Source organism: Apteryx rowi, unplaced genomic scaffold, assembly GCF_003343035.1.
Source record: "Apteryx rowi isolate R43461 unplaced genomic scaffold, aptRow1 scaffold_16, whole genome shotgun sequence".
Classification (NCBI taxonomy): Eukaryota; Metazoa; Chordata; class Aves; order Apterygiformes; family Apterygidae; genus Apteryx; species Apteryx rowi.
Genome location: NW_020447863.1, coordinates 5,345,549 through 5,357,666, shown reverse-complemented (window position 1 = coordinate 5,357,666; position 12,118 = coordinate 5,345,549). Strand labels below are relative to the sequence as shown.

At 61.8% G+C, this 12,118-nt stretch overlaps 1 protein-coding gene across 2 annotated transcripts in view; it reads right to left on the bottom strand.

Annotated features, from left to right (window-relative positions):
- Positions 1-12,118, bottom strand: part of RGS3 (regulator of G protein signaling 3) — a 97,517-nt gene that overhangs the window by 11,013 nt on the left and 74,386 nt on the right. For both annotated transcript variants that reach the window (XM_026059765.1, XM_026059766.1), the window contains one exon: positions 1,218-1,859. In XM_026059765.1, coding sequence (XP_025915550.1) covers positions 1,218-1,859 — 642 coding nt within the window. The remainder of the gene's footprint in view (positions 1-1,217; positions 1,860-12,118) is intronic.

The window sequence follows — 12,118 nt, the reverse complement described above, 5'->3', positions numbered from 1 at the left end:
CCCGGGCAGTGCAACGYGGCCCCGAGCCACACAGCGCTGCCCCAAGCAGTGCTACGCAGCCCCGAGCAGAGCAGTACCCGCAGCTGCTGGCAGAGAACCAGCCAGCATGAGCTTGATGAGGCAGAGCAGGGTGCTGGGCCAGCATCAGAGGGAGGCAGGCAACCGCTCTCAACACCCAGCAGGGCTTCACCCAGGGGAGAAGGGGGCAAAGCACGCTTATCACACACAGTCTTTGCCGATGGCAGGTCGCTTCTTGCATTTCAAGAGCACCTGGCTTTTCGGCAAGCTCTGCTCCAGCAGGGGCACAGGGAGCAGAGCACAGGGTCTGGGAGCCTCCCAGACCGCCGGGCCCATGCACCGGGATGGCCCCATGCACAGCTCCCCACTGCGTGGTCCCTCGTGTCTTGGCACTGCTCTGCTGGGTGTCCAACGCACAGCTCTTCCTCCAGCAGGAGCTTCCTCCTGCTTGATGGGGTCAGAAATGGCTGCTGACCTCAWCCTTTTTCTCAGGTGGGCCTTCACAAGGATCAAAGCCCTGAAAGAGGCTGGTGGGGACCCCCTCTCTGGGGTCTAACTTTTCCCTGTCCCCCACACTGCAAGCAGCTCTTGCTGCACGTGCAAACACCCGGCACGCACCTTGCCACAGGAGACAGAGGCAGCAGCCCCCGGGGCCACGAGACCCTGCAGGACACAAGCACGCTGAGTCTGGAGGCAGTGCTGGGAGATGCCAAGCCACAGCACCACCGCACAAGCCCTGGGCGAACTGGCCTGAGGTCCTACGTGTCCCCCAGAGCTGGCTGCCAGCGGCGGGGGAGCCTCCAAGCCCCACTATCAGGGGCTGTGGACACAAGCCCTGCTGCCACAGGAGGGCAGGGGCTGGCGTCCTTGGCATGGCACGGCCACACTTTGTCACCCGGCCAGGAAGGCAGACAAGACCCTAAAGGCTTTAACAGGGGACTGGGTTCACCCCACTTCATCTCTCCTTGGCAGCAGGTTCTTGACACCAGGCCGCAACCCAGAGGAGCATCATCACGGGGAGGCTGCAAAGAGCAGAGCCTGTCCTCAGCATGGACAACTGCCGCAGCACTGGAGAGACAGCCACAGCCCACCCACCCGGACCCCTTCCCATCCCCAGTAGCAAGCCCTGATGCTCCCCCATCCCCACGACCAAACAGGACCCTGGCTGCCCCGCGGCAGCTGGCACCTGGCTCACGTACCTTCCTGTGCCCCGAAAAAAGCAGACYGAGCTGGTGGATGGAGCCACCATTCTTGATGAGCTCCTTCTTAAGGGTCCYGGGGGAGGGCAGGGCCCAGTGGCCCTTGGCGCCCTGGCTGTCCGAGCAGTTGAGGGTGGTGTCGGAGGTGAAGCAGTGGCCCTTGGCCTCCTGCAGCAGGCTGCCCTCGCTGTGGGTCCGGCGCCGCAGGGAGCTCTGCACGCTCAGCGTGTAGACRGGCTGACAGCCCGACGTCTCGATCATGCTGCTGCGCTTCGCCTCGTTCCTCTCCAGGTAGGGCTCATCGCTGTCGTCTTCCTCCTCCTCCTCCTCTTCATCCTCATCCTCATCCTCCTCATCCTCGCCATCTGTGACGCCACCTCCTGGGCCCCCCACACTCTGGCTGAAGGTGCTGTCAAGCCGCAGCTCAGGGATGATGAAGGCCGGCATGGAGCTGTGCTGCTCCTCTACCCTCTCGGCAGCCGGCGGCAGTTTTTTGGCAGGGAGAGGCCCCTGTGCAGCCCCCAGAGCCTCCTTGGACTTGGCTGGAGCTGGTGCCTCTGTGGCTGGAGAAGCATCGCCCACCGCAACCTTCCCCTCCTCTGAGGGCATCTGCCCCGGCTTCTCAGCGTCCGTCTCCAGCATCTGCCAGGAAGCGAGAGGAGAGAAGAGAAAAAAGRATGAAACCAGGAGCATCCCAAATCTCTTGCCGGTCAAACGCCGGGAAGCCTCTCCACTCCTAACACCCCGACCCCAATTCACACATGCCTAACAGTGCCCACGGTGCTCCTGGGACAGGGCAGCTCTGGTGACGGGTGACACTGATCCCACCACCGTCGGGTGGGATGCAGGTCGCCYGTCGCTCCCAGGGCACCCGGTGCTGGTCCCTGGCCCACGGAGCACTGACCCCCACAGCTAGCAGCAGGCCAGCGGCTCCGGGACCGGAGCGGGTCAGGGACCTCCCAGCTCCGACCACGTGGGCTCCAGGAAGCCCTGCGGCACCCAGCAAAGGCAGGCAGCACCACGGGTGAGCGGCTGTGGAGGAAATCCAGGCCAGAGGAAATCCAAATCCGAGCCGGCGGCGGATGGCGCAGCACAGCGGCACAGCCAGACAGCAAACACAGATGGGCTCGGCTACAGCCRGCAGCCCAAGGAAGAGCCGGTACCACCATCCTTACCCTGGCTGACTCCCTAGTGCCCCCGGGACCTGCTGCGGGGGCTCAGCCCCACAGAGATCCTCCCGGCCCCGGCTGGGGAGCCGGCGGTTGGCAGGGCAGGCTGCGGAGGAGCCGAGCAGGCAGGGAAAACCAGAAACACCCGTCCGGCAGCTCCTGCCCCTCCTGCACCACGTTATTGAAACCCAAAAGGGAAGTGCCGGCCTCCGCTCGCCTGCTGGTTGCCCAAGGCTCGGCCTCCCCGGCCCGGCGCCCCGGGSCTCCCCGCGGCCGCCCCGCTCCCGCGGCCCCGCAAAGCCACCGGGGGTTTCGCGCCGCCTTCTCTCGGCCGCGCTCGGCGTTTTCAGCCTCGGGGGCTCGCTCCTGCCAGCTCGCCGTGGCAGCCGGAACGAACAGTTGCGCTGTCGCGGGGGAGAGCCCGGGCCAGCCCYGAAAAAGAAACTCGGCTCTTGCGGTGCTCGCTCGCGAGCAGCTGGGGAGGCTGCAAGGAGCCCCCGCGCCCCGGCTCAGTCCTCCCTGCAATGCAACCGCTCCTCGCGCGAGGCCTGTCCAAGCCCGAAGGACAAACACAGCGCACAGATACAGCGGGAAAAGCAGGAAGAAGAGCTGCATCTTCCACCCCGGGAAATTCCCATTTCCCACCTAATTCCACCCATTTCCCACCTAAGCAGATCCTGTAGGGCGAGGGTGGGGGTTCAACAGGACCAGGTCCAGGTAGCAGGTCACTGTCCCAGCAAAAAAGGTCACTTTATCCCCAGTTACAGTCCGAGCACTTTCAAGACCCTGATGGAAACCAGCCAGCGATGGCTGCGGTAACAAGGCCACCACACCAGCCTGCTGTATAAACCAGGGTTTCTTCTGCTTCAGAAGGAGACATGGCCCTGGGAACTGGTCCATCCAACCCTCCCATCCCTGCCGGAGTGCTCGGCCCCAGCCCCGGTGCTGCCAAGGCTGCCCAGCGGCCCTTGGGGTGGGAAGAGAGGTACCAAGGACCCGATGGAGACTGGTGTCCCCCTAACAGTCACGGTTAGCGAGAGCAAAGCCCTGCCAGCCCCAGGGAATCAGCGGCAGCTTCCCTCTCCTCTTGGAGACGGCAAACCCGCTGCTAAACGCTTCCTCCCCCTGCAGAGCCAGTTCGCGTGGATTATAACCTACTGCTGGATTACACAGGAATTACAAACATATTTCACGCTGCCCTAATTACTGTCATTCCCAGGAAATACCCCGGCGGTGTTTGAGCCCAGGCTTGGACACCAGCCACCCTGCACAGGGGGATGCTGCAGAGATCGCTTTGCACCCAGCAGCACCCCCAGACCCCTGCCTGAGCTACCAAGCCCTGCACTTCCAAAAAGCAGGCCGGATTTCCAAAAAGCCGCTTGCGTTCGGCTGCCAGGGCCAGCTGGAGAGGCATCGCCTGCTCTGTGACCCACGGCTGGTGGGTCACCTCCTGGGCAGCATGGRAAGGAGCTTGCCCACACTGGCCTGTGCCGTGATCTCCGCACACCCCACGTGCACACGCCCGGTGCGCTCAGCGTCGGCCCCGTGCGCCCCTGCAAGCCACGGCTTTGCAAGACAGTCGCGCTGCCTTGCCGCAGCCAGCAGTTTAGCATCACCTTAACTTCTGCCCCAGCAAGTCTGAAGGTTAAAATTCTCCTGTGGCCACGTAGCAACGTGCCTCTTCTGGGCCGACAACCAGGGAGCGACATCCAGAGCCTGCCGGGGCCTCAGCCCCACCTTGACATCCACCCCAGCTCCCACCACCACTGCCTTTGGTGGGAGGCACAACGCGATGCTCGGYGGCGTAGCCCCTGTCCTTGAAGCTCTTTCACTGCCCCGGTAATTTCTTGTAAAAAAGGTATGCTTCCAGACTTGCCATGCAATGATGCGATTTGCCCCAGTGTGTGTTTTATTGATTCTACTTATGTGTTATTTATCTTGCAGTCGTTGTCAGCATTATTTCATGAAATAATTATAGGAAAAACCCACACAGCCTTCAGTTGCCTCCCTGCAAAGCCCTTGCCCCTCCCTGACAGCTGCCTATCTGTCCTGTCCTTCTGCTTAATATTGTTGGTTGCCCACATCAGATAAGGCCCTCGAAGGAAATGAACAGGCTCCTTTAAAATGAGAGACATTTTTGGATTAAATTAAATCCCCGCGCTAATTCAATCAGAGAACCTGCTGCTCTTCAGCAGCGCAGAGGATATGAGCAGGAGCCTCCACGCCGAGCAAGGTTTCCATCTCAGGCTTAAAACATTGCCGGGACTGCGAAATCCCGTCCTCGCAGAAAGGGCTGTGGCTGAACTCTGCTAACCTTCATCTGCTGGTGGGGGAAAAACAGGGAAGAGAAACGGCAGTAACACGGTCACGGCTGGCTAAGGAGCCCAGAGTGCGGCTGGAGGCACTGGGGACTTCATCGGCACAAAGCCAAAGGTGACCTTGCTTGGAAAGCCGCCCRGAGGCACAGTATCCTGCTCTCAGCTCCCCTGGGGATGTGCCCCTGGAGCACCCCCTAGCCATGACCCACCGCCAGGGCAGCCCAAAGCCGAGGACCAGGACCTAGAGTCACTCCGACTGGGTGTCCCCTCTCTACAGCACCCTGTCCTGGGTCTCCCTGTCCTGACCCATAAGGTCTAGAGGTTCTCCTGCATCATCCCTGAAGGTAAAAGCACATCTCCAAGCGGCCAAGGCAGCACACCCCAAGAAGGGGAAGAGAAAGTAAAAGAAAAGCCGCCTCCGAGCCCCAGCATGGCTTTCACGAGCAGTTTTAGGGAAGCAGGACGCGTGCTGTGAGATCAGCACAAGGGCAGGGAGCTCTGGACTTGCTCTCACATCTTTGCCTCTCCCTGAAGTCTCCAAGCATCTGCTCAGAGGACAGACACGCTGCTGCAGGGTCTCAGCGGTGGGTGTGCAAGGGGAGGTGCAGGSTGCGCTCCTCTCCTGCAGAGACGCTGCCGCGGCTATCATGGTCTCTGTTGCACTCAGTCTTCTCCAGCTGGCCATGCAGAGGAGCTGGGAAGGCTAGTGAGTCAATCCAAGCCTGATTTAGCCCAATTTGCCTCAGTGGAGTCCCTCTGGCTTTACGCTTGAAGGCATGAGAGCAGGACAATGCTCTCTCCCAACCCTGCACTAGCCCCAGGATTTTGCCCTGACTCTGCACGTCCTCCTGGTTCAGACTCCCTCTCCCTTCGGGGAAGGCATCATCCACTGCATCAAAGGCTCTCCTGAAATCAAGACAGGAGAGAACTACTGCAAATCCTCTGCTCTTCGGTCTGTAATTTGATCAATTTTCCCCAGTTGCTGCTGCTCTGACGCCAGCAGAGCGAATTTCAGCGAACAAATGTGGGTTTGTTAGTGCAGCCCCAATTTCTCCAGCGTTTCTTTAGATGATGTGCCCTTTCTGGTGGCCTGCAGCTTGGGACTTCAGGCTGGGAAAACGCTGGCCACAGCTACAGTATGGCTGTGACAGAAGCCAGCCTTTCCCTGAGTGACCAGCTCTCACATGCTATTGCAAGTGCCACGGCATTTGACAGCCCCCTTAAATCCACAGTTCTGGGAGGTCAGGGATTATTTCAGGATTATTTGAGGCTCTCAGCTTCTGATTTCAAAAGCTATGCTCCTAATGGTCCTGTTCACGGAGACGCTGTGGCTCAAAAGTATAGCTTGGACACAAGAAAACTGAATTCAGTCTTTCCTGGCTTCTGATGTGGACGCGCAGGCTTTGCAGCTCCGATTTTTCTCTTGCAAAGATGCTGGTGAAGAGGAGACTAAATATGCTTAGGAGAATTGCAGCACCCTGCACTCAGGGGACTCTTCAGCCAAAATCAGGAATTCTGGAAAGCAGCAAAATCCCTGCAGATAACACACTGTCGGACATGGGAGCCGAGCACGAGAGCAAAGGACATGCTGCACAGATTGCGCGCCCACCCGCCTCGGTGAGGGGGAGCTGGAAAGACGCCCAGTCCCGGAGCCGGCTTCAGCGTACGAGACCCAGCTCCCTTCAACTCCAAGTGCCTGCAGAAGGACATGTCGCCCCAGCTCCTGGCCAGGCGCCTCGCAGCCAGCCTCAGCCTGCTCTCCTGGGACGGCCGCTCATCACAGAGCCTCCTCAGCGCYGCGGCAGGAAGGCAGAGACTGGAGTTAATGGCTCTCCTGAGATATTGCTAGAGAAGCTGCTCTCATTTGCCATCTTCAGGCTGAACTTGATAGCCGAGGCCAGGCACATCCATCATTAGTCCCACGGAGGAACCTCGCCAACTCCTGCTCCTCTCAAATCTACCTTTGCTCAAAGATGCTCCTTCCTCACCCACTCCAAAAAGGGGTTAGCTGCATGGGAATGAGACCAAGTCCTCTCCAGGGGGAAATTGGGGAGGACACGGTCAGCAGATGAGGACAGAGAGAGGCTCTGGCTCCGGCAGTGCTGCACCGGTATGAAGGGCACATCCCTCCCCATGCAGACAGCACTTCAGCGGGATGCCGGGAAAATAGAGTGTACATCACCCAGGGAAACACCAATGTTTCCAAAGTAGGTTTTTCCCAGAGTGGGAGAGAAAAAAATTACTATTTTGGGTTTTTTAACATGGGCCAAACTGTGCCCAGATCCATTGAACCAGAAACCTGTAAATGGCCCCGTGAAACGCTACGAAACCAATTAATGACGAGCACATTGAAACTTAATAAGCAACCATTAAAAACAGATTAAACACATGATGACAGAAAGCAGTATCTAACGCACACACCACGGGGCTGAGAGGAAGAAAACAAAGCCAGAAAGTCAAAGCAGAACTATGGAAACTTGAGAAAATTTTCCTCTGAGTCATGTTGCAACCGCTCATGAGCAGCATCACCCTTGGGCAGCTCTGCTCCTCTCCGTCCTCGTGCTGCAGCCCCTCGCGTGCCCAGCGCTGCCCGCAAAGGGCTGAGCGTGACGGGGGCTACCCGGGCCCCTGTGCACCAGTGTTGGCCCCGCAGCAGGATACGGCCCCTTTGGCACCATTGCTCCCACCAGCGCTCAAGGCAAAGGGATCGAGCGGAGGAGCTTGCTCCGACGCAGCCGGAGAGGGAGCCCCGCTCTGCGCAGGGCCGGACGGAYGCCAAGGTCCCACTGCGCAGCAGGGCTTCGTACCAGCTCCCTGCTTCATTACCGAATCGATGAATAATTGATAACGAGCAATTAGTGCAACAGCAAAAGCAAGCCCTGACGGATAATCCCAAAGAGCAGGATCCAACACCGGGCTGAGGCAGGGCGGGTGAGGGGGGCACGTGCACGCCGACGGCGGTGCGACCGTTCGTACCTACCGAAACCCGCTGGGCTTGAAACGTCTCAGAGCCCTGGAAGGAGACAAAGTCCTCGGCAGGAGGAAATGATCCCATGTCAGCAGCCTGCGATAATCCCATTACCCTGTTACTGTCATCCCCAACTGATTGCTCTGGAAATCYGGCCTCGGCAGGGTATCGCCCGGCCCCGCCGCCGCAGCGGCCGTGCTCTGCGCCGCTCCCCGCAGCGGCTCCGCCGTCCGCAAGGGAGAGGTAAACGGGCACTTTCACTTAACAGAGGGTAACAGCTTTCCCYGCAGCCAGTGCCCAGGCCAAACGGCAGTGGCAAAGGTGCCCGGAGCCGCCGGTGCTCCCACGGGTGTCGGGGAGCCCGCGGTGAGGCCGTGCCGGCGTGGCCGGGAAGGACGGTGCAGGTGATGTGCCGCCCCGCAGCCGGGTCTTAGCACATTTCCGACAGCCGCCGCCGGGTTAATCGTCCCCCTGCACTGCTGATTTTGGCTTTTTTGCCCTTTGGGTTTAATCCCCCTCCAGCGAGGCTGCGAGGGCCAGGAACCAGCCCCCCGCAGGGTGAGCGCAGCGCAGGAACGGGACGGTGCCAGCGTCCTGTTCGGCTCTAAGAGAAGCCGTCCTGCCCCCTCGCAGGACCGCAAAGGGCCCAGCTGCGCCCGGCACCGCGTCGCTGAGACGCAGCCTTGGAAACCAGGCGCCTGCGGGAATTCGCCCCTTCTCCGCGGCGGGTGCCACCTCCCCGGGCACCCGGCRGGGGCTGCAGCGCGCGGGCGGGTGGCTGGTTCTCATGGGATGCTTGACGGCGCCGCACAGTTTTGGGGTCAGCCTTCGGAGAGCATCCTGGGACAAACCCATCCCCACGCCCCGGACTACAGCCAAGCCAAAAAGCAGCTGGAGTTACTATATAGTTGCTGCAGCCACGGCACCGAGCTGCTTTCCCCAAACCACAGCCTCCTCCTTCATCCCAGCTCCGGTCCTCCTGCGGGAGGACCCCAGGCAGTCCCATGCCGGCCCCCTCGCTCCCCGCTGCGGCTACGAGCGCACGCACCCCTCTGGCTTGAATTTGCTGGCTCGTCCTCAGTCCCCGCGTTGCACAAAAGGAGGGTTTACGGACGGCTAGAAAAGCAGCAAGCCCGCGGCACGCTGCAACGCGGCTCGCGGCACAGTGAGCGCCAGCCCGAGTGGGCAGACGGCCCGGCCACACGGGGCCAGAATTTGCAAGGGAACTACAGAAAGCCCCCGGCGCCGCGAACGCCCCCGCATCCCCCCCGGCTGCTCCAGCTGCTTGCTACTAACCCTCTGAAAGGAGCCCGACGGGTTACAAAGCCGGACGGCAGCGGAAGGGACTCTCAAGCAGAGAGCGAGGACAAGCCCAGCGCAGGGCTCCAGAGAGGACCAGCGCTGGAAACGGGGCAGGCACCGCTGATTTGAGAGGACCTCGGCGCTCCCGACCGCTCCACGCTGCTTCCTCGACGCTCCGACCTTGCTGCTGGATCCTGCCGGCACAGACCGCGGGCTCCAAACTCCCAACGAAACACGTACCGAAACCGGCCGCTCAGTTGAACCCCAGCGGCGGAGGTCGAGCGAGCAGCAGCTCCGCAGGTCCGCCGGCGCCGTGCCCTACGCGCGCCCACCGCCGCAGCTCGGTGGATGCTAGCGCAGCAGCCAGCCGCTGCTTCTGCCGTTATTAATGTCCGTGTCAAACGGTAGCTGTAGACGCCCCAGCCTCTCCCCAGACACCGCTCCCTTGTGCCCGTCCGTCTATTTGCGGCTCTGCTCGCGTCCCCTGGAGGCACTATTACCTGCTGATAAAAGTGGACGACCGCTCTGCCTTGAGGAAGATCTATGCATCACATGGAAGCCCTTTGCGGTCGCTTTCCCAGCTCCCCTTCTCCTGCCCGGTGCTGCCCCTGAGCAACGTCGAGCCACACACCAATTTTAGTGGTTCCTACGAAATGAAACTCTGCTGCAGGTCTGGGGCTGTTTTTTTCCATACTACTTTCCGCGCCGCACTTTGCACCCACCTCTGCACTACAGTCCCCGACCCCAGCAGCTCTCACCAAACAAGCAGGGACAGGATTTAAAGGGAGGAAAAAACACACCAGAGGATATACTTTCCCCCCAGCAACGCTGCTGTCCCAAGCAAACGGGACATGCGGCCCCTCTGCACCATGACGCTCCCCTTCCCCTCTCCCGGGAGAGCCAGGTGCCATCTCCCGACACCGCCCACACACGCAAACCCAGGTCCACGCGCACGCGGCACCCACCCTCTCCTCCTCCTCGAGCAGAGCATCTGCCTCTCCTGCGCATCGGCTTCTCCCCGGGGCCGCAGCAGCCTCCCCGCGGCGCCCCGACCACCCCGGCCGTGGGCCGAGCGGGGAGCGGCGGGTTAAAGCCCCAGCGCGTCTCGCCCTTGGCGGAGGCGAGGGACGCCGCCGCGCACGAAGCCGCCCTGCCAGCGCGCGCCGCTAGGCCCCGCCGCCCGGCGGCATCCACCCTTGCGGTCCACGCCAGAGCCGGGCCCCAGCTGCTTTGGTCGAATCTGTCTCCTCCTGGTATTACGCTTAATTGACTTAGACGGGCAAATTGCCCTAATGGCTATGGAGTGAGACCACGGTGCTGCGCGGAGCCACCGCCACGGCCGTCTGCCAGCAGCTGGCTGCGCAACGGCCACCGTTCGCCCCGGCTTCTCCCTGGGGAACACAGCTCAAGTTTTGCCCAAGCCAGGCAGCTGGCTGTTGCCTCCAGACAGACTTTAGCCCAGGGCACCTGCCTCTGCCGGGGGATCCCGCTGGGTCGAGGAGCTGGAAGCTAATGAAGATGATGTCTGGATCATAAATAATCCCGACAGTTCTGCGCCAGTAAAAAAGCAGAGGGGTGGAAAAGGGGAAGGAAGGAGCGTGTCCCGTCATCCACACCAGGGCGGCCGGGCTTGGAGGAGCGTTCGGAGGGGAAGAGCTGCCATCAGGCCACGGGTTAGAGCAGGTCCTACTGCGTTCCCGTTCCAGCCTGGCCCGGCCCCGAGCAAAAACCCGACTCTTTCCCCCATCCRGGTGAGCCCCACAGTCCCAGCCTGAACAGGGAGAGCCCAGTCGCTTCTGCCAAACCCCAGCGTGTCCCCGCAAGGGCCACACGGCCCAGCAGGGACGGGCGCACGGGTGGGCTCAYGTGGCTCGAGGGCCTGGGCAGAGGGGTGCACCCAGACGCCGGCTGCCACTCCGGGCGGCACAGCCCCAGTCCCAGCCCCGCCGAGAGCTGAGGCTGCCCGGAGAGCGTGGCGCAAGACAGCTCTGCTCAGGAACACGCTCCAGTCGCCCGTCCCCAGGGAAGCAGAGGGACACCCCCGCAGAGCAYGCGCCCCATCTCCTGCACCCCGAGGTCAGCCAGGCTCAAGCCCTCCACCCCAGCTGGCTGCGGTGGGTCCCCGCAGCACCGGCGCTCAGTCCAYGGCCCTCAGCATCTTCCCCTGCCGGGGTGGCAGAGGGGACGCGGCACTGATCCGGGGCTGGGGGAAGTCTCCCTGCAGTGTCATCTGCTGGGAGAGCGGCACGCGAAAGGGGCAGAGCATTGCTCCCGCGTGCGGGACGGTGAAGGTTACACCAGGAGCCTGAGCCGATGCATTCAGACATCGCAGAGCCAACGCGATTTCTTTTTTTTTTTTCCTCCGTCGCAGGAAACAACCACCTTGCAGACGAGGATCTGGCATGGAGGCTCTGCCTGGGACTGACACCAAGAGCGAATCCATGCAAAGAGCAAAGGAATCCAAACAGTGCACAGAAGGCAACAAGGGTGGGTCCAAAGCCGCGCACAAATTTCCTGAAATCCTGCCATCAAGCTGCCATATCAGGAAGGTGCCTGTTACAGGGCAGAAAGCTGAGGTTCGCGGAGGGCATACGGAGACCCAGCAGTGAGCAGGAATAAGCCATGTCTCCCACTCCCCCCCGCACGCTGGGCATCACCCAGAGCCCCCCAGCGCTTTGAACTCACCCCTCGGCTTCGCAAAGATCCCAGGGTCCGAGGCACTTTTTGCCAAGGCAGATTTTCACCCGGGGCCTGGGTCGCCTCGCTTCCGCAGGGCACAGGAGGGCCCCCGAGGACTCAGCCCGGAGCCCGCCGACCCCACGGGCTCGCAAGCGCCCCGCTGTCCCCCGTCGGCGGCGCGGCGCCGCGCGGACCCGGTGCCGTAGAGCCCCGCGCAGCAAGGAGGGCGCGGGACATGCYGCGGCTTCAGAGCCTGCGGCGCCGYGCGCTCGCAGCCCCCCRCGGCGCTGGCCAGGCAGAGCGTCGGCGACTCCCTGCCGAAGGAGGCATCGGAAGAGGAGCGCTCCGGCGGCCAAGCCGACGGCGGCCAAGCCGTCCTCCCTCGCGTAGCYGGCACCCCCCCCCCTTCGCAGGGAGCGCTGCGCCGAAGCACTTTCGCTGGCTTCATTAAATCACATCAGCGCT